Raw genomic sequence first — 24,541 nt, forward strand, 5'->3', positions numbered from 1 at the left:
GGAAGAATAATAAATTGTTTTATGGTTATTTAATTTCTATTGATTACAATTTGATGGATTTTTTCTGGGGGATTCTTAGGGTTTTATGTGTGTGTGGAAGTTTTAATTGCAGTTACATTGATGATATGCTGGAGAAAGGATGTCAATTCATACTTTAAGGGCATTTGCTTCTAAATTTGGGGTCAAATTTACACGGAAAACAATTTTTTTGAGTTTACCTTAAAGTTGACTTAAATTTTGCATGTAAAAGTCGACTTGGGTCGACTTGACTCCTGATAAAATGGAAGTCGACTTTGAGCTCTGGTTTTAAGTTGATTTGGTTTTTAAAGCCCATGACAAGGGTTGGGCACTGATTAAAATGACCAGTGATTGATCAGCACACTTGAGTATTGATCAGCCTTATGATTTTGGAACAATATTGGGGACACTTTAGGATAAAATCGGGAAATTTCTTAAATTGGCACTTAAGAGGCTCATTAGGACTATTTTGAGCATTAATGTCCGAAAAATGAGCTAAATTAAGTCAGAAAATTGCCCAAAATGAACACAGCTTTGTCTGAACACAGCAGCAAGACTGAAAAGTCCAGCATCGTCCCGGCAAAACCATACCAGATAACCGCTCTATCTTAAAGCTTCATACAAAGCACACAAAAGCTCAAAATTCCACTTCAAAAAGATTATACTATTGCCATTCATTCAAGCATTTTTATTAACATCCCCAAATGCCACATTTTGACTATTTCAGTTCAACTTTTCATCGAGATAAAAAAAAAAAATATGCAGATTAAATTGAAAAGAGTTTCTAATGTTGTCTTTACATGCAGAAATTCTTTACATATTTAAATTAAGATCAAACAGATACTCATGAGAGGATATTAAGGATGAATGACATAGAATTCAAATAGAATCATGTACTGGAAAATACGGAAATGTAGTCTATTGGGATAGATTATTGATTTCAATTTTGATCATATAAATTGATATTTTTGATGGGGAATCAATTGTAATTTTGAACTTTACAACTTACTTCTTTGATGCCTGAGTAGAATGGGATCTGAGTGATATATTGACGAATCTACCAGTACGAGAGAGTAATGCCTTTGTGGTTGAGTGGTAAGGCAACAGACCAAATATCTGCACCATATTTTTTGGAATACGTAGGTTCGATTCCAACCAGAATCCGATCTTACCAGGGTTGTTACAACATATTCTGTTTTATAGAATGTGTACACATGTGTCACATATATCATGTGTGGAAAAGTCACATATTAACACGTATCCACACATTTTTGCATGTGACATATTTTCATTCTGCTTATAACAACCCTGGATCTTACAATCGCTATAAAGAGTATTGTTGATATGACAGAGATTCGATCAATGCTCACGAAATTACACTTTCCTATCCTATTCTTGAATGGGAAGCACGTCAGTCGATTGATTCGCATAATAGGGTGTCTGATGCTGGGCTCTATCCTTCAATGCTTTCTGTTAGTCACACACTTAATCCTAGAATCAGATGAATTATGTTGTAATCGCAAGGGTATTACTATGTCGCTGTATTGGCCGAAAGACGAAATGTTTCCCTGACAGAATTGTAACGTCTATTTCCAGCCTCCTTTTAAGGCGATAAATTGAAATATGCAGCATCATGCTGTTCCATTCCTAAAAAAATATGTAATTCTTCAAAGTAAATGAAATCGACAAGAAATCAAACTTTTATTTATAAATCAAATAAAATTTTTTGTAACATTTTGCAAATCAATAAAAAATAAATAAAAATACCTAAAAATTCTTTCATCCTATTTACATCGATTCCGAAAAAAATTTTGAAAATAAATTACAAAACTTTTCCAATTTCAGTAATTGATTGAGTTTTGCAAATTAATTTCCAATTGAATTAAAGTTTGATTACGTTTACATTTATTTGTCGAAAATTGAAAATGTTTCTATTTACTGTTTGATTTGAATTAGGATATTATTGAATGGGATGTGTGTCTATGTGTGAGTGTGTGGGGGGGCTGTTGACTAAGGATGTAGGCTTATTTGGATGTTATGTTACATAGTAATACGAATTGGGTGAGGTTGTACCTTTGTTATGCCCTAAAAAGCACTAAACGATCCTAAATCCAGCACTAGGCCGATGTGACTCTGACATGGTGTCATTTGTGGTTTAAATCAAAGCCTGGATTTAAATCCGAATCCGGTACCAAGTCATCAAGTTCCCTATTCGGAAAAACAACCTTTTTCCACGTTACTTAACTGAAAAATCTAGGAAAAATCATCAGAAATCAAAGAAAATACTCAAAAAGAATCACGACGAATTCCTAGAAATGTTCATGCCTTTTCGACTTCCTTTGATACTTTTCAAAGCATCAAACTTCTCAATATCAATAAAGTAGACTCAAATCACTTCTTTACTACTGGGAAAAAAAATCATAAATAAGTCTCAACAAAGCCAAAAAATTTCTCACAATATCGACGAGGAAAATACTATTACGTGAGATGATTGTGGGCGTTCTGTGATAAATGAGAAATGTCTTGATTTATGAGGAAATTTTTTTCTCATTACTGAATGAAATGAATGAAAAATGTACAGCGAACGTAGACATTACAGATATATAGTAAGAAGGCTGTACATTCTGCATGTAGCGCTTTCTGATTTTTCTCTGGTTTCCAATTTTCTAGGCTGAGAAACTCCGCGGTAGCACCGCGGTATTCATACAAATACTGCTAAATACCGCAAAATACCGCGGTTTTTCATATAAATACCGCCGATACCGCCTAGTTTCTCAGCCTGGGCAATTTTATAATAGATCAGTTAAATCTGATTCAATGCTTGAGCCACACCAGTCTGGGACTAGAGTTGGCATGACTTTGAAAGTCCAGATTTCCAAAAAGGCGCTTCCAATTCAAAATCCTCAATAAACTCTGCCTGAGACACTGTTTAAGCCTTTTCTAGGTTTCGCTATTGCGGGTAGGGTCTGATCTATGTGTAATAGGATTTAAGACCATCAAGATACACATTCAGACATCTGACAGACAAAAAAATCCTTTTAGATCAGATTAAGCTGAGACGGACGCTCTCCAACAAGTTAATTTGGATAAAACATGCTCTTTGTCTGTTAGAAGTCTTCTCTACTATATCCATCGAATATCCATAAATCCAATCAATTTCTAGCCTCCCAATCTGCTCACTTCTCCATATTTCTACAATCCTAAACGAAATAAATAGAAACATAGAAAATGATTGATTGATTGTTTTGTACAATTCGCCTTTGAATTGATTACCAACTCAATAATCAATGAAATATTGATACGATTGCTATATTTACTCCTACATTCATTTATGGTAATTATAGAAGTAAAACCTAATCTAATTTAGTTTTTGTTGTCATTCAAATGAGAATGTCAATGATTTTGGTAAATGTTAGTTGATTAATCACTGTGACTGAAAGGCATACGATGTATGAAAAGTGAGAAATACTGTCTTCTGACTGGCATGGCTGACATTAAGTCGAATTCTGTGAAATTCGGCCTAATGTCATGGTTTTGTCTGAGCTTATTAGTCGATACCCTTTGGCAGCTTTTGTCTACAACAGTGGTAAGCAACTTGAGTGCTGCAGCATACTAGTTTTCAGTCGAGGCTTACCACCAAGGTGTGCCGTGACACAAAAAAGGTTGCCTACCGCTGGTCTACCGTAAGCCATTCGGGATGTATGGCAAAAATTCCATAAAAAACTCGTCTATCCACTCTATCCTGTAAATCAGTTCAACACCTTTAATCCAATAAACATCCCTATCATTTACTTATCCATTGCTACACTTTCCAGCTTAGGTCAGCAAAAGATCTCAATTCCTTAAAATCATTTACCTTCCATTCACACAAAATCATTGAATTTATTTTCCGTATCTAAATTAAGACTGAAATTGAGCTGATTATTTTGCTTAAGAAAATAAGAAAATTTCTCGATTAAGGATTTTATCCTGTATATGACTTTTCTGATAGGTAACCTAAGAATAAAGTGGAATTATGAAGAAAATTGAAAAGGAGATGCAGGTGTGTAATTTTTATGATCTTATGTCATATAAAGTTTGTTATTTATTTTCATTGGAAGTAACAGTTAAGAATGAAATAAATGAAAAGGGTGCAAATTGGAATTAAATAACAATGACCAGAGTTGACAGAGCTTTGGAGTCAGGACTCCATTTTTTTCGGAGTCAGGACTTCAGTGGGGCGCCTCCAGTCCCGCCACTGGATTAGACAGTGTCGTTGATAAAGACAATATTGCACTTGGATTCAGAAATTTGCAAGGTAACCAGCTATAGAGCTAGTTTTAAGCGACATCAATGGGAAGCAATGAATCACAATTGATCTGTACGAACAGCGAATTAAATAAGTCTAGAACAGTTGTGTCCAAGCTGTGTACAGAGGCACACTTGTGGCAGTGGAACAACTTCAGTTGTGCTGATCTCAATTATTCCAGGTCTAATTGCAATATCTAACAAAATTTACAGCTGACAACTACATCCAGGAACATAAAACTGATCAACAGCTTCATTACGGGCTATAATTCACAATTAATCAATAGAAACTAGCCATCATCATTAAAGTTCTCCATGCTGATATTTACAGTTAAATTGCCATACAAATGAACTGTTGCTAACCTTCTTAGAAGACACACAGTGTAAAAATGGCTACAAATCCAACACCAAACCCAACACGACTCTCATCTGGGGTCAAATTCAATTGAAATAGCCTCTGTGCCCATTTCTGTATTATTTTTATATTTCACACTAAATCCTTACACCAAAGCTTTTCCATTCTTAATTACTACACGAGCATCAATAGCATCATTCATTCATCTAAAAATATTCAATCTTGTTAAAATAAATTAATTAAGCACAACAAAACAAATAAAGAAGAATAATTGCCAAGCTTAATAGAATACCTAAAATAAAATACCACGAAATTTATGTTTGATGTTGCAAAAATTAATTTTGAGGTACTTGTAAGTGTTTTTGAGACACCTACACAAAATGTTTTTGGAAGTCGGGGGTGGATGACTCAGGAGATAAGTGAAAAAAGGTATGAAAGTTACTAACTCGATGACCTGAGTTGTCCGTCTTTTGGGCACGCCAGGCACTCCCAGCACTTAAGGCACTCTTAGTATTCGGAGCGTCTCTTAACGCCCGAGGCACTTCTTAGTACCCGAGGCACTTCTTAGTACCCGAGGTGTCTCTTAGTACCCGAGGCACTTCTTAGTACCCGAGGCACTTCTTAGTACCCGAGGTGTCTCTTAGTACCCGAGGTGTCTCTTAGTACCCAAGGCACTTCTTAGTACCCGAGGCACTCTTAGTACCCGAGGCGTTTCTTAGTACCCGAGGCACTTCTTAGTACCCGAGGCACTCTTAGTACCCGAGGCACTTTTAAGACTCGGGTCACTCTTGACCCGAGGAACTGTACAGCTCAGATGACAAGTGCTACAGACTTGTTACGAAAATGATAAAAATTATCACCGGGAGTTGTCAGTCCCCTTGCTACCCACCAAAGACTTTAAAATATTTATTTTATCACTCAATGGCCGTACTTCACAAAGACTAGCCAATTTTTACAATCTACTACGTTTTACACTTCTTTCCATGATTGATGAACAAAAGATGCTTCAAAAAATTTACGACTGCACATTTTTGTTCCTGTAAAAGTTTTGATTCTGCCTGTTGAGCCATAAAATCTTCATCAAGCTGCCTTTTTTTGCCTCCAAAAATAAATATCTCTTTAATAAAGTATAAAGTTATTTTTACGATAAAAATCTTTTCCTATGACTGAGTTGTGTTTAGTTGAATAGAAAAAGAAGTGAAAATGGAAAGGAAATAAAAATGTTGAAGAGGAAAAATTGAAAATGAAAGGATTTTTTCTACCAGATTTGATTTCGATTCCATTTTTTTGACACTTTTATTTTTGGATACACTTACAGGATATTTTTAGATTGCAGCTTGCAAAGATTGAGACTTACGTATGTGTGTCAATATTGGGGTATTTTTAGTTTTGGACATTAAATGACGAACATCAATGGACTTTGGTCATCCCACTGATCTTTAGGCTAGTCTATCTGAGAAACCAATGTATTAAAATTGGCATCAGTTGCTGAGTTGTTGTTTAAATAGCTAAACTCCAGTGAAATGGAATAGGAAAAGAAATGTTGAAGTAAACCAAACAATTGAGAGCTTATTCGCAGTCTGTTAGGGTATAGTATACTTTATAGTCCACTCACTCAGTTCAGGCTTGTTAGGTTTTACTTCGCGGTATATTATCGATCTCAATTTCTCGTTAAGTTTTGACGACACAAAAAAGCTACAAAATTCCATCTGATTTTTTCCATACTGTGTCCAAAAATCAAACAAAATCATTTGATCAATTACTGAGCTGATAAAGCTCAAATGCTCACATTAAAATCAATTTTACCAAAATAACAATTTTATCCTTAGTCATGAAACTTTTCCACTAGTTGATGTCAACGTCGTTATAAATATTCATCATATATGCGTATAAAAGCGTTTTATATTTAGCATTGACGACATTTGATTCCCAATAAAAAGATATAAATTTCAATATGAAACAGGATATTTATTTTGTCTTCTATGAAAAGTCATCAACTTCCTATTTCCGTCATGCGTCATATTATTTAATATTTGAAGTGCTTTTATACCAGTGATGGGCAACCTGGGTGCCCTGGTACCCTTGTGTGTTTTGAAAATACCATGAATCGTATGCCATGTGAGGTTTCGATCGAAGCTTAAAACTAAGATGTGCCGCGAAAAATAAAAGGTTGTGCACCACTGTTTTAGACTAACATTTGAGTTCGAATATATATGAATGCTATAAAACAAAATTAATTAAAATGAAAAGACGGAAACTTATTTTGCTGCAAGTTATTAAATAGATTTTTGGAGTAATGTTCATGAGTAAGAGTACGAGTAAGAGTTCATGAATGTGACAATTATTGCGCTTTTGTTGACGTCAGAAATTGAGTAAGTACTTGAGATCAAATTGATTTCAAAAGAAATTGAGTAAGTTTTGCAGGAAGTGCTATTAGATGATCTATAGAAGCTCATGAAAGGAGTCTGCATATAGAAACAGTATTGAACTTGGTATTGGTGATTGGCAGGTGGAAGCCAGCGATAGACTCAGCTTTAGATGTCAGTTGAGAGAAGTCATGGTTCAATATTGATTTGCACAGTCAATGAAGTAAGTAGCCCTATAATGTAAATAGCGTATTGTCAAGAACAGAATAAGCTGGAAGAAACGCTCACGAGCATGTTTATCTAGCTCTCGAGAGCATCCTGTTAGATAAGTATGGTCTGATAGGGTAAACAAGGAAGAAGTAACAGACAATGATTACAAATTAGCAAGCTCCGATACAATTTCCAATAGAATTTTTCAATTTTAAAGAATCATCCCTAGAATCACCATTTTCTAATTATTTCATGATGTCTATAACGAAACTCATTACATATTCAATCAATGCATTGTACAAGCATTGTATTAGAAACAAATAATTTATCATGGCTGAAGGACATAATTAAAATACCGCAGAGTGAATAAACCACATATTTACATAGCACATAACATATCTCATTATACAGTCTGCAGACATGTGCATATATACACAAATATTTATTAAAATAATCAAATCAACTGCAATTTCATAAAATATTTTGTGGAACTAAATTTTTTTTTTGACATAATTATTCAAATTTAATGCGAAATATCTTATCAAATTTTCATAATCATATATATTGAGGAATGAACCATGAAGCACACGATGGTGTATAATAATAATAATCATAAAACAAAATCTAATTAAGTAAATTTCATTAGCAATGTCATTTATTAAATAATTAATTTCGTAAACAAAGCATTTTCACCTCGATCATCATAATTTATCATTATAAATAAATAATTAATTGTTGTTCGTGACTGCGTGCATCTGCTAACCAGACGGACGTTGATTTGATATGATTATAATGAGATTGAAGAGATTTAAGTGAGGGTTTTATTCATAAAGAGTCATTATTGTTCATGGATTGTCTGTCTGTCTATAAGTTTCAGGCTCATTTGTTGAACAGTCTTCTTGTCAATCTCAACTGACTGTCAATAATTGGCATTTATTAGTCAAGCATCGATTTCTAATTTCAATCTTCATTTAACATAACGAGATACTTTCAGGTAAAGTGCAACAAAATTTTATTTGGGAGGAAATCTCTTAGTTCTGGTTCCTATTTTACCTTCTACACAAGGGCGTATTCGGAAGAGATTCACTCAACCCTTTGTATTTTTGGATCAAATATTTCAATTTGACAGTGTTTTTAGGAGAAACTCGACAAAACCACAACTAACCTTCTTCTCTCTAGAAAACCCTCCCTGTTGCCACAGTTTCTAGCCTGTTCCTCAATCCAACGTTGTCCAGTTATCCTAATAAGTCTTGATCTCCTCCAGTAAGTAGTTGAAGTATCTAAACCTCTGATAAAGCTCAAATTTGGATAATGATTGCTCTCGAACCGATGACATTTGAGTTACCAAACCAAACACCTTGCCCATCACTCGACAGAGGTCACTTTTAGTGTCTTCCTTCCTAACCTGACAATCAACCAGATAGACACACAAACTGTCCGTTAGTTTCAATCTTTCCCGAGTACAATGTATTGTAATATTGTTATGTGCCATTTGGGTTGACGGCGGATGACAGCTGATTTAGGCCCAATTTTGAACATTCAACATTGTGTCATTCTGGTTTTCAACTGCGAACTCAATGTGGCGAAATTTTTAGTCGAAATTAGCCATCTCGGTGTCATCATGAGCAACTTTGGGGTGCTGTTCGGTTGTCCGTGCATCATTAGATTGCATTCATAAGTTAATCTGCATTCACCTAAATCCAGCTTTAATAATAATTAATCCAAAAAAAGCTATATCCTTTCACCTAAACTTAAAAAGCTTGTATCACATCAAATCATTAGTCGAATGAAAATATGTGAAATCAATACTGATGCTCAATGTCTCTCGAGGATATTGAAAGTGCAATAAAGAACTTTGTTATATATTGCTTCATGCTTCTTACTCTCATTTCTGTAGTTCTATTTTTTTAATTTATCTCAAGGGCATCATCCGTTCAATTCCTTTTTCTGCAATCACCATTTCATATAATTCGCTATATTAGTTTCGGTAGACAAAAAAAAAGAGAAAGCAGCACAGCTAAACCCCAACAAAAGAAGAAATCGTCTATCCTTTAATGGAATGCAATTTTGTTTTATGCTGTTTGATAAGAACAAAAACAGTCTTTTTGTTCCTTCTGCTTTCTCACACATCAAAATGGATTATTCTACACTCTTTATGCTTATCTTAATTCCGCAGTCGTATCACATCTTCTATCCGATGAAGTGGAAAAATCTAAATTGCAGCATAATTGAGATAATTAGCACAGATATCTTCGGGTGATTTGAAAATGAAACTTTTCCTCTTTTTTTTTGAGCTTTAAGATATATCTTGTGCTTAGTTCTTTGGTGATGGGGGATAAAAATAGAAAATTATGATGATCTTCATGATTGCTTCCTTCAATTATTTTTTGTTTCATAAGCTTCCTAATGGCTTTTTAACTTTTATTTGAGTTTTAATCTCAGAAATGTCTCAAAAGATGTGAATTGGTAAGGGGTACTTATTAGGTTACGCAAAAAAACGAATTTCTAGACCCCACCTCCTTTTTGTTTAGGCTGTTACAAAATCCTAGACTCCCCCTCCCCCCTAAATTTACTACATTTCTGACTGGCGTGACTCCGACTTGATGCCGGATTCAGTTTAAAGTCGGTATGAATTTGATTTGAATCAGGCACTGTGTCACGCTGACCAGGTGTCAAATTTTGGATCAATTAACTAACTTGTACTATTATTGAGTGTAATCAAAGAATCATAGGATGTTTTGTCCTCTATCTGTATGGAATGTCGATCATTGTGTGAATTCTTGGTAAATTGGGAACATTCTATGTAATGATTGAGTGATCGGTCTCTGGTGACAATCACGTATTCACAAAAGAGAGATATGGATATTTAGTCTGTACTCTAATCATTCGGACGCAGAGGATTTACCTCTTGCACTAACAGATTTGACTTTATATGGCTCGACACTTCAGATTCTACTCTGCTCACATAATACGCGGCCTATAAGAAAATCCTCGATTATTCTATAAATAGATAGATTTAAGAGTCATCTACCTGGAAGGCGCACAACGTAAAACTGCTCAGAAATCCGATTCAAGGTCAGCATGACCCTGGTGACAAGTCAGATTTGATGAAACCCAATATCAGCTCAGAGTTAAAATGACCTGGAACTGGATTTTCGACCATTTCTACGCAATCTACCATACAGCCTAGATATCATCTAAGAAATATGAAAAACAAAGATCCTGTACCCTAATTTCTGTTAATTTCCAAAAATCCAATCCACTTCCATTCATCAAAACAATGCTGGCTACACTTCCATGTTTGTAACAAAATATCTTTTACCTTGATGATGAAGCTTTTGTTTCCCATTCATAAATTTAAAACACAATTAGATAAACTTGCTTCAGGATATTTTTTTGGATTGTAATATGATATTATTATCAAATTGAATGTTATGAATGAAAATGCGAAGGTCGGGGTTATAATCCTTGGAGCCTGTTATGAATGATATTGTAAACATGTCGATGAATATGGAAATTTTTAGGTTATGAGTCTAGATGGTGGGGGTTTATGGTTGGGATACTTGGTTAAGATTCTTAAATTTTACTCTGGATATGATTAAAGTCCTGTTGCTTCTAGATATGTACCCGAGCGACACAAATGAAGAAGGTTCCACCACGGAGTTTTTTCTGGATACTCTTCTAGTCTTGGTGCTTCTAGATAAGGACTCGAGCAACACAAACGAAAAAGGCTTCACCATTGAGCTTTTAGGACTCCGTTTAACTTGATTTATTAATTCCAAATGGGTGCCGCTTCCTTTTGGAAGCCAAATTGCGTTTATAGGCTACTAAATGGAGGCAACTTCCATGTAGAGGCCAAATAACGTCCATATGACTGTCAAACGAAGGCAGCTTCCATGTAAAGGATAAACGACGTCCACATGGCTGCCAAATGAAGGCGGGTTTCATTTGGTATTAGTTTAAGAGGTTAAGGCTCCACTTAAGTGCTCTATGGCTGAGCTTTCTTCATTTGTGTCGCTCGAGGTATTAAATATTCATAATTTAATAATTAAATGCAATATTCAGATCGACATCAAACTCTGACTTAAGGCCAGAGCATCAAAATTCAAACCCACACGAATAAAAGCATCAAACCTTTATCAAAATACCCCCACATATCCATATATATACAAATCAAACAAAAAATAACTGATACAATCACAAATTCAAATAAAATATTTATCTTTTGAATTTTCATTCATCAAAAAAATATAAAAATTGTAAAAATAAATTTATGTTGAATCAAGTTACTGTCTACATATCCATGATCTTTTTGCCATTTTTTTTATCATATTTTGTCATTCTGAAATTTCACCCGCGGCACACATTCATCTTTATCATTTGACTTTTTTTTTGTGTATGCTCAATGTATATAGATACAAAAGAGATGTGGATGTAGATTGTCATAATCTTGAAAATTTCCTCTAGCTATCAATATATCAATAGCAATATTGTAAGCTGTTGGAGTAAAAAAGTCAATAAAGGATTATAAAGGAAATATATTCTTTATTTTTTGTAGATTTGTAGGGTTAGGAATTGAACTTAGAGGATGGGTAGAGTTCCTGAATAGCACAAGATTGGTAAATTGATCCAAAATCCGGATCTAGGCTGGCATGACACTGATTTGGTGTCGGATTCGGCTTAAATTCGGTACCATGCCAGAATTTCGATGTCCTGGTACCGGATTTTGGATTAATCGACCGACTTGTACCTGAGTGGACTGAAAAACGTCATGTCTATTTGATGATAGAAGGTTACGAAGGATAGAGCTGTCTATAGACATTCCCTACGCGCGGCAATGGTTCCTCGTGCGCCCTAGTCAAGGAAGTAACTAAGGAAGTTGATGGCAAGGTAATGTCCAGTTCATGCCTAGTTCTAACGTTTTTATGTCCACTCAGAGTGCTCATCAGGCTCCTCAGAACTTCAACAACCTCCTCTAAACACATCCCTGCCTAATTATGCAGCTTCTGCCTTACATATTTCAATAATATTAACGATAATCAATCCACCACCAAAAAAGATATAAATGCACAATACAGGATATCCTCAAGATTGCAAATTTATGAACTGATACGGAAATTATTCTTCAATTTTTGCCAACATTCATAATATTGTTGATCCAATTTGTTGCATGTCTCTTGTCCCCATTTTGTTGTTGCCATACTCAATGATGATTCAAACATGAATGATTGTGTTCCCTCAGCTATTTTTTGTGGTTCCAATTTTGCATTTGTTGCTTGATCAAAGCAATTAAAATCGGGTCCATGTGGTGTCATTATGGAATGTAATGTAGCACCACCTGGGAAAAATCCTCCCTCCTTAGCTTCATATCGTCCGAGAATGAGACCCATGAATTCACTCATGCAGTTACGGTGGTAATATGGTGGACGGAATGTGTGTTCTTGTACGGACCAGCGTGGTGGGAAGATGACGAAGTCACAGACTGCAGTTCCTGGACGGAGGGATGGGCATGTTAAGACAGTGAAGATGCTTGGATCCTGAAATGTGGGAATGCATGAATATAAAATTAGGGACTGTTGCAGTCAGAAATGTACAATGTCCTATAACAGGCAAAGAGACAGCTTTTAGGTACCGTAGTGGTTTCTGTACCATTAAATCATGCTCTATGCCTTTCAGGGCACGTAACTTACACAATGATCAAAGCTAACGGAATTGATGACCATAAAGTTAGCAAGATTATACTTATATGGGACATAATTGCCATGCCATGCAACAACATCAAAGCACGAATGATTTTGTGATGCAGAAAATAAAGCTCCTTGAAATTTCGAAATTACTTGGAAGTTCTCAACATCACGATCCTCAAACCATACTGTAGGTGTAAGGAAATCACGTGGAGCAGCTAATCCATTAGCTCTATGGAAACATAAAAAATATTAAAATTCATTATTCTCATCAGAAATGCTTAATAATTCTTACCCAATCGGTCCGAGATCAGGAATCTTAAAATGACCGTTATAAACCTCACAAATATATCCACGTGTTGGTCCCGTAACGTTGACAGCAAATCTCATACCTTGTTGAATGACGCAAATCTCATTTGGTTCGACATAAATTCGACCAAACTCAGTTATGATGTCAAGTGCACCTTCCTGTGGTACAATCAACATATCACCATCACTATTGTAAAATGCACGATTTTCCATCGAACTATTGCACATGTAAATATGAATAGCAATTCCATTACGACTTTTTGGATCGCCAGCACCACAAACTGTATGTAAACCATCAACAAAATCAATTTTATCGCTTGGAATGTCAAATGGATTCCATCGTAGTTGATTTGGATTTGGAGGAACTTCATCCCAATTGTTGCTCAAAAATTTGGCACCATTGTACGATTGGAATGGCTTATGAACAGCAGATGGACGAATGCGGTAGAACCATGAACGAAAATTATCATTTCTTGGGGCTGTAAAAGCTGCTCCATTCAATTGTTCAGCATATAAACCATATGCACATTTTTGTGGTGTATTTTGACCTTTTGGAAGTGCATCTGGATAGTTTGGATGTTCTGATACAAATTCTGAACCGAAACCTGAAAGATACTGAAGAGGATATTCGTTAGTTACAGATAATTTCATATTGAGCCTGCAAAACAGCAAAATTAAGTTAGCAACAAAATGCACAACTTGTTTACCACATAAAATTCCTTAACTATGCCTGCTGTTCAGTCATATGGATGAATTTGCATTCATTTAAATTTAATATTAAAAACTAGTTTTTTAAGATTCTCAAACTAGCTCCGCTTATATAGTCAATTTTGTTGTAAACAATTCGTTCTTTATGCCGGTTTAAAGAGAAATGTATATAAAATAACTGGATATATTTGCATATCTCGTGGAGATACTTTGTTTTTGATAGCGGCGCTGTGACATTTTCAAGGTTTTTGAGATAAAAATTTTAGTGATAAACGGAATCTTATTTGATTTGAGAGAGAGGTGACTTTAGGGAGATGTTGGATAATGATGTGCATTATTTGGTCAGGAATGTTGCTGGAACGGAGGTTACTTGAAGTAAGTCTCTAGAGGAAGATTACTCTTCTCCTCAAGATAGCCCCTTAACAGACAAGAGACAGCTTTTAGGTGCCTAATGGTCTTTGTGTTTGTTTCACCGCGCTTGGATGGACTCCACAAGGAAAGAGACGCACCGGTGCTCCAAAGGCAACTTGGCGTAGAATAGTAATGCGGGAATGTCAATTAGAGAAGTTGTCAAAACAGAAAATCTATACAAGCTTTGTGATGTTGCCAGCAACAGAGTCAGCATGATTCCTGTAAGTATGCAGTGGAACAGTAATCCATAAAATGGATCAAAATCAGCCGTTATTGTGCTGTTAGAGCAACTACAGGTCGAAGCGTTAATACAGCGACTTAATGGCTTCATCAGCGAACATGTTGTGCTGGTCTGGCGAGTAGACTCTAGCCCACGTCCTCCTAGTTGCATATCAAGTGCTCATAACTCCTGAGCTACCAAAGGGTTGTCATTGACCGTGGCACAAAGCTTATTTGAACGTTCTTTTTTTTATACAGTGCTCATTGCACAGTTTTTATCAATTTAATAGCCAAAGACACAAAATTCAACACTTTTTTGATGAGATTATGAATTTTTGGCTCGTTGTCTAGTCGACAAATTACTCAATTTTCAAGAATCCTGAATATTTACTTCCGGTCTCCTTCAATATTCATATAATTACAGGAGAGTATCAACTTTTGAGCATATAGATTGCATAATCAAATCTCTCTTTCCATTCCAACAACTTTAAGGACAAGTATCATCACACAGCTTATCCAATACAATTGTTAATTACACCACAATAGTGATTAAATCACAAAATTATGACAATTTTGTAAATTTCACAATTTATTGCTTCACAGTCCATAACTCACAATAAACTACTTAATCAAATACGTCAAGCTTATTAAAACTTACTTTATATTCTGGCATGACGCACAAAAACGTTGTAATTTAGTAATCAAAATCAGGAACACAATCTAAAATAGTAAATGATGATAAGATAAGCTTAAAATTTGATTATTTCCAAGGAATTGAACTTTTTGATCTCTTCGATGTAACAAACGATACTGACTGTTGACGATTGAATGAGGCAAAAATTGAAATCTGATGGAATTTATTAGTTTTTGTCGAGCATCCAGTTGAACAAGTTTTCCCAGCTTTTTAGAATTTTTAATTTCTTTATTTTTTTTATTTTGTTGATTCTAAGCAACAACAACATTTTTTTTCTCTGATTTTGTGTGTGAAATAAACAAACTAAAGATGATTGTGAGCAGTGCATATAGTCAGTCGCTCAAATGAAAATGTTTCTCGAATATGCTAATAATTTTGATTCTCTCCGGGAATTTCTAATGCTCTTAATTTTGAAATTGTTGATAATTTGCAGATGAATTTTGATTCTTTGTTTCAAATTTTGAGAAATTTTTGATTAAATGAAGCCATTCAGTTGCTACGAAACGTAGAATAAATCGACTTTTTTGCCGACCCTTCCCCTTTCTTCTTTAATATTCATTATTTGAGACGAAATAAAATCACAGTCTTCCTAGCTCTTATAAGAGAATTCATAATAATTAAACGACTCCTTACTTGCTTATTTGCATCGATAGCAATACAGATCAATTTTGATAAATAGCCTCCTTCTGATGGTGCTAAAAGCTTACTCAATTGCTGGCAATATGTGTAATTACCAAGTACAATACTTTCTTTATCAACATCCTCCTTCCAAGAGCTCTTTGTCCATTCACGAGATCTTTTAACATCTACAAAGTCGGATTGATTGATTGGTTTCCATAAAGTGTACAAGTTCATCTTCTCTTGGTAGAGACCGTCAATCTTAGCTACGAAAGAATCGGACTAGAAGTGAACCAACTTAGTTTTAAAATAGTTTTGGCTTCTAACTTAGTGTTTCTTTAATTTTTCCAGTCATATCAAAGTAAGTTAAATTACATCTTTATAAATTCGGTCTGTAGTCATTCTTTTTGTGATATACTTGACATAAACGGACAATGATCTAAAACACTAGTGAAAATGATTGGAATGATCGTGATACGTAATCATCAGCTCCTGAACGAAGGAATCGACACATTAAGACTTTTCTTGGCCCTAAAATATAATAAAACACAAAAATAAAGTTAGAAACTGTTTGTATATGTATTAATGAAGTGTGAGCGTCAAAATACAGACAGTTTATAATGTAATTATGTTCATGAAATTACTTACTGTTAGGAAAGAGCATAATTCTGAATTCCGGATCCCAAATGAGATCGAACTCACTTACTATGATTTCGGTCAAATTCTTACACCATTGAACTATTGATGATTATTCGACTATACCCAGTAGTGTCATAAATATTTTATACACCATGTGCTTCCTCCTTACAACTGAATTTTTACTAATCTCAATCTACACTGATCTAAACTAACATATTATTCCGAGCATATTTCTTCTTTATTATCAGCATAAAGCATAACAAAAACATCAGATTGCCTAATAAACCAAATCAAATAATGCGATTGGCTCAAATCAGAGGCTCGAGTGTTGACATTGATTTTGCATATAGTAAACAAAAAAAAATAAAAAAATACTAGTTTTATAGAATCATTAGTTCGATCAGTTATTTGTGAATATGTTAAGCTCTGTTGAAGCTCTACTCTCTGGTTAAGCTCTACTCTCACAAAATTAAACATTTAAAAATGAGAGAACTTTTTAAATAAAGAAGAGAACATTTCCTTACTATTCTTACTGTTAATAGCTGTCGAGTTTTCCAATTTAATTAAGGATTTTTAGAATAAAAAGAATATTTTGATAGAATTTTTGAATTATTTAAAGAGTTAAATTAATTTAAAATTGAAAAGTTTAAAAACTGTGTGACAAAGAGGTGTAAAGTGTAAAAATACTTATAAAGGCTTTTGAAAAAGGAATAATTTTTTTTTTAAATTTAAATTAAATTTGAATTTTTCATTTTAGGTCGGAAAATAAGATGAAAAATCAATTTTTAGCACTACAACAGTTGCAAGCTCAATACGATATAAATCTGTGAACAAGTTTCCCTGTTATACACAGCAATTTAAGTCATAATTTTAGATACAACTGTAAGGTTAAAGTGAATTTTTTAAACGTGGCATGACTGTTTAATTCTAAGGATAAGGATTAAATCTATTATTTTTTGAAAATCTCCTTTGAAAGCATATCCGCCAGGTCAGTGTGAGTCTAAATTTCACAAAATATGTCCAGCCTAGTCACGCTTGACAAGAACAGAAATTTTCGAAATTTCTAAACCACGTGCTACTTTAACTGATCATGCTTATGTCTAAACCTTTCGAGATTAAGCATGCAATAATTCGACCTTCATTATAAACTGAATCTGGCACTAAATCATTCATATCATAGAACTATATCATTTTTATCGACCAATAACCATCCAAAGAGAACCTGAATTTCATCGTGCAAAAGTTTCAAACTGCTTTTTTTTCGAAAAAAATATCTGGCAATTATCAAATTAATCGAATTTTTTTCTCTGCTGTCGAAAAATGAGCGGTAAACTGATTACTATTATTCAAAAGGCTTGGGTTCAATTCTCATTGAGAGCGCGTGTCTTAAAAATTTCTGATAATTCCTTAATTTCTTTTTTTTTGATAATATGAAATTCTTTTCTCACGTCCACATTTATTGCGTCAAATTTTAATTTTGTGCAATAGATGTATAAAAGTGATGGTAAATCATCGCGTGGAATATTCCTGATGCTCACGTCGCACTTAAATTGTGTTCATCATTAGGCACATTGTATTTACTATCGTATGTCCATTCTTTACTTGCTGCTGACTAGCGTTAGGACGCGTGGTGAAAACTCTTCTAGTAAATTGTAAGATAATGTTTCAAGTGCTTTATAAGCTCAACAATTTTATTCATAATAAATCTTAAATCTATTTTATGAATACATAAACTAAATGGAACGGGAATTTCTCTTACTGTATCGTCCCGCGTCCAGTGAATTATGTTGAATTGGGAATTTGCGAACCTAAATTCAGAAAAGCAGCACATAACCTTCTCAAAGGAATAAAGCGTACAACAGTCAATTTAAAACCCCTTTGTAAATCTTTGGATCATGAACATTGAACACTGTCAGTTCTCGTTTCAATTATTTAAGTTCCTATAAAAACCCTCTACCTTGAATTTAAAGCTCTAATATATTTTTAAGAAATGTTCTTGCATATTACGACATCTAATTCTTGATTTTCGTCATTAAACTGCACCACATTTAAGTAACCAATGCACTTGAAATCGGCAACCAGTTGACGATAGCAAGCAATAAAGCAAGCTTTATCCTTCATCTGCGAGAGACAATGGATCACAATTGATCTGTACAGACACCGAAGTAATTAAGATAGTATGGAATTAAAAGACCGAAGTTTATATAGGCTGATAGTGGGATAAGAACTCTGGAGTTCAAATTCAAGACCAATTTTTGTGACCCGTACCTAACTTAAAGAGCTATTAAAGCACTTTTCTTTATTTACTACCTTTAAGTGATGAGTAATATGATTATGATCTTCATTGAATTGTTCATGAAGTGTACAGCATTTAGGAAGCATTTAAATTTAATGCGTTTGTTAGTCGAAGCCGCAGTATCCACAGGTCTTCTAAAATTTCTTATATCCAATAGATACCAAATAACAGCTTTTTGCGTTATATCTGCAGGATGATTCCTAATCATGTGTTCAATCTAGCCTCATTCCCTATTACCTCATATCTTCAACTATAAGCTCCTGTTTCAAGAACAATGCCTAATAACAATGAAAAAAGCTTTAATTAACAATTCACGTGTCCGAGTGTCAGCGGCATGCCAAAATGTCAACATTAATTTTAATATAATTGACTTTACTACTTTGTTAGTGTACAGAAATGCGATAATTGTTATCAAAATTAAATAAAAATTCAGAATATATAAAAATTTGATTGAGAGGTGAAATGCATTCATTAAAGAGAAGGAGTTGTTGCATACAGCAAAAACACAGTAATTTTCGTATTTTTAAAAATATATAAAAATAAATGACATCAAAAGATCAACGTGAGCCTTACGATTGGTTCTATTATTGGAACAATCAACAAGAATATCCACAAGCACATTCTAAGCAAATTTGTCCTAATCGGGAACCATATGGAAAGCATAAACTAGAAGCACTACTAGTGGAATTTGAGAAATATAACTCGCCTGGATATAGTCGGAATTACTTAGAGAATACTAATGATCAGAATCCATCTGCAGCTGTTTATAAGAATATGCGGTACATAGACGATTGATGTTTTAGTTTTTAATTATTTTATCTATTTTCGGCACACATTGAAATGTTTACATCACGACGATTATTCAGAGCTTTACCTAGAACCCAGTAGCAAGCAATGAGCAACAACATAAGAATTTATCAATAGACTGCCACTTGATGCTTTGTACGTGCAATGACAAAACAAGTAAAAGGAGGTGGAGATGCATTGGCTACAATTTAAGGAAGCATGAAACAGACATTATGTGACAGGCATTGTTTTGGAACTTAAAAGGCAAAAGGAGTGTTGACAAAAGAAAAATCACTTGACGTTCAACCATAGAGAAGGAGGCAGAGCAACTACACAAGAAACTAGCAGAAATAGCCGTTCTAGCTAGGAACAGAAACCTGTTCAACCGCTTTATTAACGTCCTTCCTTACTTAATTCCTTGGTGAAGCCTCACGGAGCCCATTGCCGCATTTAGAGTTCGTCGAATGCTGGATCTGTCTTTAGATAGAATAGAATTTAATGTTGGGTTCGCTTATAGCAACGGCACTGCGATCGATGATCTGTTGTATCATCCCAAATTCTCTACAAAAGCCTATGTCCTAGATGAAGAAGTCCAAATAGCGTTGTTTTGGTATGTCCTCAACAGCCGAAAGTAAGAATCAAATAAGATTGTCTTTAGATAAGTTCTGCCAGTTTCTAATTCCCAGCACTTTTGCATCGTTACTCACACAGCAATCCCATGAGCTCTTTGGTTTACCTCGATGTTCTTCGAAGCATAGTGGATTAATAGGAACTAATCATTATCTGTCTCTGGATTCGAAGCATACTACCAAGCAGTCTGAGTGCCCATAATGCGGCGATCCTTATTTTTTTGCTGGCAAAATGGATCGAAATCAGCAGTCATTGTGCAACATTGTATCTTATCATTAACAAGTCGTCGGAGTGGTGTTCTAGCCAGGGACGTAACTAGCAATTTTTTGAAATGGATCGCTAAAATTTAGATGGGTTTTTTGGATGTTTTGATGAAAAATCCTAGCAAATAGAAGAATTTTTATAAAAAGGCTAGTGGGCTCCACCCTGAATACGACCCTGGCCCTAGTGATTACATTGTGCAGTTTGGGTGTCAACATTTCAATGTGTGCCGATTGGTTAAAAATATAATGAATCTCATTTTCATTTTCATAAAGCTACATATTTCCCGAATAGCACAAGTCAGTTAATTGATTCAAAATTGCGTTCAATGGTGTCACTCTGGCATGGTATCATATTCAAATCATATTCTCAGATTCAGTCAGAGTCATGCCGGTCTGGATCAAGGTTTTTTGATCGAATAACCGATTTGTGCTATTTAGGCTTTTCGGGTGAATTCGGTGAATTAAATAGAGCGAATAAATGTTACAATCTAAAATGCATTAGGCGTAGAAATGTCTGAAATCTGTCTCCAGGTTGACTGGACTCTAGCCTGACATCGGATTTCATCAAATCTGACCTCAAGCCAGAGTCATGTTAATCTGAGGCGAATTTTGTTCAAAAATCCGATTTGTGCTCTTCAGGTGTACTTCGTATTAAGTAATTAAAGACAAACAAATGTTACAATCCAAAAAGCAAAAGTCGAAAATTTGATCCAAAATCTGTCGTCGTCTGGCCGACGTCATTCTGACATGGTGCCATATGTATATTAAATCCAGGACCAAGTTAGAATCACGCTGGCCTCGAAATGATTTTCGATCAAATAACTGATTTGTGCTATTCAATGAAGTATATAGAGCAGATTTGCATGACAGGTACCTGTGACAGGCAAAAAGGATAGGAAGAACCATATAAATTATCAAGAATTTCCACAATTTTTTGTCTGTCACATGCATCTGTTTTGCAACTCTAAAATAGAGTGAGTAATACGCTACAGTCCAAAAAGCGCACGACGTAGAAATGCCCGAAAATCTGGCTCCAGACCTGCGTGACTCTAACTTGAGGCCAATTTTGATGAAATCCAGTCTCAACCCAGAGTCAAGTCGACCGAATTTTTGGTTATTTCTTCGCCACGTGCCTTATGGCTTAAAGGCTACAAACAGTTGATAATGTATAGTAAAAAATTTTTAATTCAAAAATATTCATTTAATGATGATATCTCTTTCAACTGGAACCAATCAAAAGCATTTTACTCAAAAAATTATTATAATAAAAAAAAAAAAGTGATGAGCATAAAAATAAACAAAAAAAAAAAAAAAAAAAATTATTGATAAGCATGAGAAAAATCACTTAATTCTTTTGTAATTAAATATGTTTATAAATTGCAGTTGATAAGAAAAGCTTGATTATGCCAGTTTTAATTAAGGCAGGTCAATCTCAGTAGGGGTTTTTTAATAAAAAAAATTTATAAACAAATGCACGCTTATCAGTTCCAGTACCAGTTTTGAGTTGATGTTTTATTGTTTCTAACTGAGTTTAATTGAACATTTTAAAATAGAATAAGCGATAAAGCATAGATAAGACATATAATCGACTTGAATCCAGTTATATATTTCTGAGTATTGTCCAGATTGTACACAAAAAAGTGATATGGGAATCATCGTTATGCGCACTTGAAGCGTGGATTATGATTAATTCATTTTTATGATGACTTGTGGATGGTCGGGTGCTGAATTTTTATTCATTGTTATCTCGTGTGGACAAAAATACGTTATAACTGATTGACATCAAGTATATATCTAGCTGATGATTAGTTCTAACGTATAATTGTCCACTCGTGTATTTTACGAGATTTTAAGTGGATCTACTGCAAAGTTTGAAATAAAATTGAGCCTATCACCGAATTTAACACACTGTGTAGACAAAAAGATGGAATTAAGAACCAAATTTACTGCATAGCAAAGAAGTAAAACTGATTACAATTTTTTTGGAAATTTTTATTAGAATTAATCATTTTATTTTATTTTTAGAAATAAGATGAATCATCTGTCGATTTGATGAGTAATCACAATCTGAAGATGCTACTCTAGAAAAAATATGAAAAAATTGTAAGAAAAAAAAGACACAAATAGGGCCATCTGTTGTATTTTTGACCGGGACGCTGCTATACTTTAATCATTTGCTGCTATGCAGAGTTGGTAGGACTTTGAGAGTCCGGAATAATATGGAGTTCCTGCACATTAAAGTCCTGTCAATTTTGCTGCTGTTCCAACAAAGCCTCAAAATATCCTGATTTTTCAAGAAGTCGAGAGTGTCAAATTTAGAAATGTTAACGTTTTTTTCCAAAAGGGGATCGAGACACTATATGATACTAACATTGGGACACTTTTATGTAAAAATCCTCTGGTCTCACCAACCATAAATTACTCTTTCCTGTACCACAAAGACGGTAAGATTTTTCTGACAAATTTTTCACTCAAAATTCAAACTTTTCAATTTTTAGAGCATTTTTAAATATAACTCGCAAATTGAAAGCATTTTTGTCAATTAATCCATCAAAAATCCAAACCTATGTATGATTCCCGAGCGACACAAATGAAGAGTTTCACCTTGGAGCTTTTAATGCTCCGCTAAATCTCTTTTATTAACACCAAATGGAAGCCTATTCCGTTTGACATCCATATGTCTCGTTTAGCGTCCATATGTTTCGTTTGGCACTCATATGACTGTCAAAAAAGCCGGCTACCATTAGGTGTTAATAAAAGAAGTCAAAAAGAACCTTGAATTTCTTTGCTGAGGTCTTCTTCAATTGTGTCGCTCAGAAAGTCAAAGTCACACCGGCATTATTCTCGATTTTGGAATTTTCAACCGATTTCTGCTATTTGGACAACTTCTAAGTGTGGGGGAAATCTGCAATATTTCTGGAACCTGCTGAATAAAACACTCGATTCTTCTTGATTATTAATCCCTTATTTTATTAATCTCAGATCTATAAAAAATAAAATGTAATTCATAAAAGAATCGCTCTTAATTTAATTAAAAAACTTACTTTTCGAAAATATTATCTTTTCCCGCACAAATTTCTTAAAATATAAACAACAAAGGGCAAAAACTATATTCGTTAAATTTAACGAATTCAAATTACTTAATATGAATTTAAAAAAGCCGTTAATATTGAAATTCATCGTTAATCCAGTAATAAAGATAAGATAAAAGTAAGTACGAAATCAGAGCTCAAATCAATAAAAGAAATACAAATAGAACATGTCATCAATTGCATGACATTCTGGGGGGAGGGCATTTAGTTAAGTCGACGACGCTTTGCTGGTGGTGGAACTGCCAATTCTCCGTCCTCTGTCAGGTCATAATTGTCCCCGATTGACAATGTCGGCGATTCCGACTGTAATACATTCGATTCCTTCGATTTTGGTTGTGTAACAGCTTTAATTGTTGTGACTGGTTGGTCGTTCTGTGGCTTTGATTTTTGATTGGATGTGGATGACGATGGCTGTGGCTCTTGAGTTGGTTCAGGATTTACAGGAGGAGGAACAAATTCCGGTAATGACACTTGTGGACGTAATGGTTCCCCGTTTCCTATGTTGGCCTTAAGCCAGTTTGCCCTCATAATTTCCTCATTCCACAAAAAGGCATTATTAATTGGGCCTCTACGAATAATCTCGTTTGCCGTAATCTCATGTATTAAGGCCGGGACTGCCTTTGCAGGTTTGATTCTTATTTGCTGTCCTTGGATAACAGGTGAGCTACCGAGAGCTTCAAGTATCTCAACTTGTGAGAGCATCATCATAAATCCAAAGTTCCTCGGGCGTTTGGTCTTTGTGTCGTATGGAATTATCATCCCGGTGACTGAATTTGTCAATTCAAACGCTTCTAAAGCCGCAATAACCATACTTGTCGGTGATCCAATGTTGATCTTTAAATTGAATAATCCCATTGATGGAGGACATTGCGTCATCAAGTGCGGTGGATAAGAGGATGATGGCATCGATAGTTTGGCATTAATTGGGACGATATGTGGTGCTGAAACTTTAACGA

At 34.6% G+C, this 24,541-nt stretch overlaps 1 protein-coding gene across 1 annotated transcript; it reads right to left on the reverse strand.

Annotated features, from left to right (window-relative positions):
• Window positions 1-12,153: 12,153 nt before the first annotated feature.
• LOC139090054 (homogentisate 1,2-dioxygenase-like) lies at window positions 12,154-15,407 on the reverse strand. The gene is made up of 4 exons (XM_070639742.1): window positions 15,226-15,407; window positions 13,216-13,844; window positions 12,927-13,152; window positions 12,154-12,773 (listed from the first exon to the last, which is right to left on the reverse strand). Exons 1-4 carry the CDS (start codon window positions 15,238-15,240, stop codon window positions 12,336-12,338), a joined length of 1,308 nt encoding a protein of 435 aa, XP_070495843.1. The 5' UTR covers window positions 15,241-15,407; the 3' UTR covers window positions 12,154-12,335.
• Between the last annotated feature and the right edge of the window lie 9,134 nt (window positions 15,408-24,541).

This window comes from Chironomus tepperi, unplaced genomic scaffold (genome assembly GCF_022539635.2).
Source record: "Chironomus tepperi strain 1889 unplaced genomic scaffold, CSIRO-AGI_Ctep_v1 contig_199, whole genome shotgun sequence".
Classification (NCBI taxonomy): Eukaryota; Metazoa; Arthropoda; class Insecta; order Diptera; family Chironomidae; genus Chironomus; species Chironomus tepperi.

What these genes read in the sequence shown, in the direction of transcription:
- LOC139090054 (XM_070639742.1), bottom strand. An exon ending in CCTGATCTCGGACCGATTGG is followed by an intron (nt 13,153 to 13,215) that starts GTAAGAATTATT and finishes ATGTTTCCATAG; the next exon opens with AGCTAATGGATTAGCTGCTC. An exon ending in CCGTTAGCTTTGATCATTGT is followed by an intron (nt 12,774 to 12,926) that starts GTAAGTTACGTG and finishes CCCACATTTCAG; the next exon opens with GATCCAAGCATCTTCACTGT.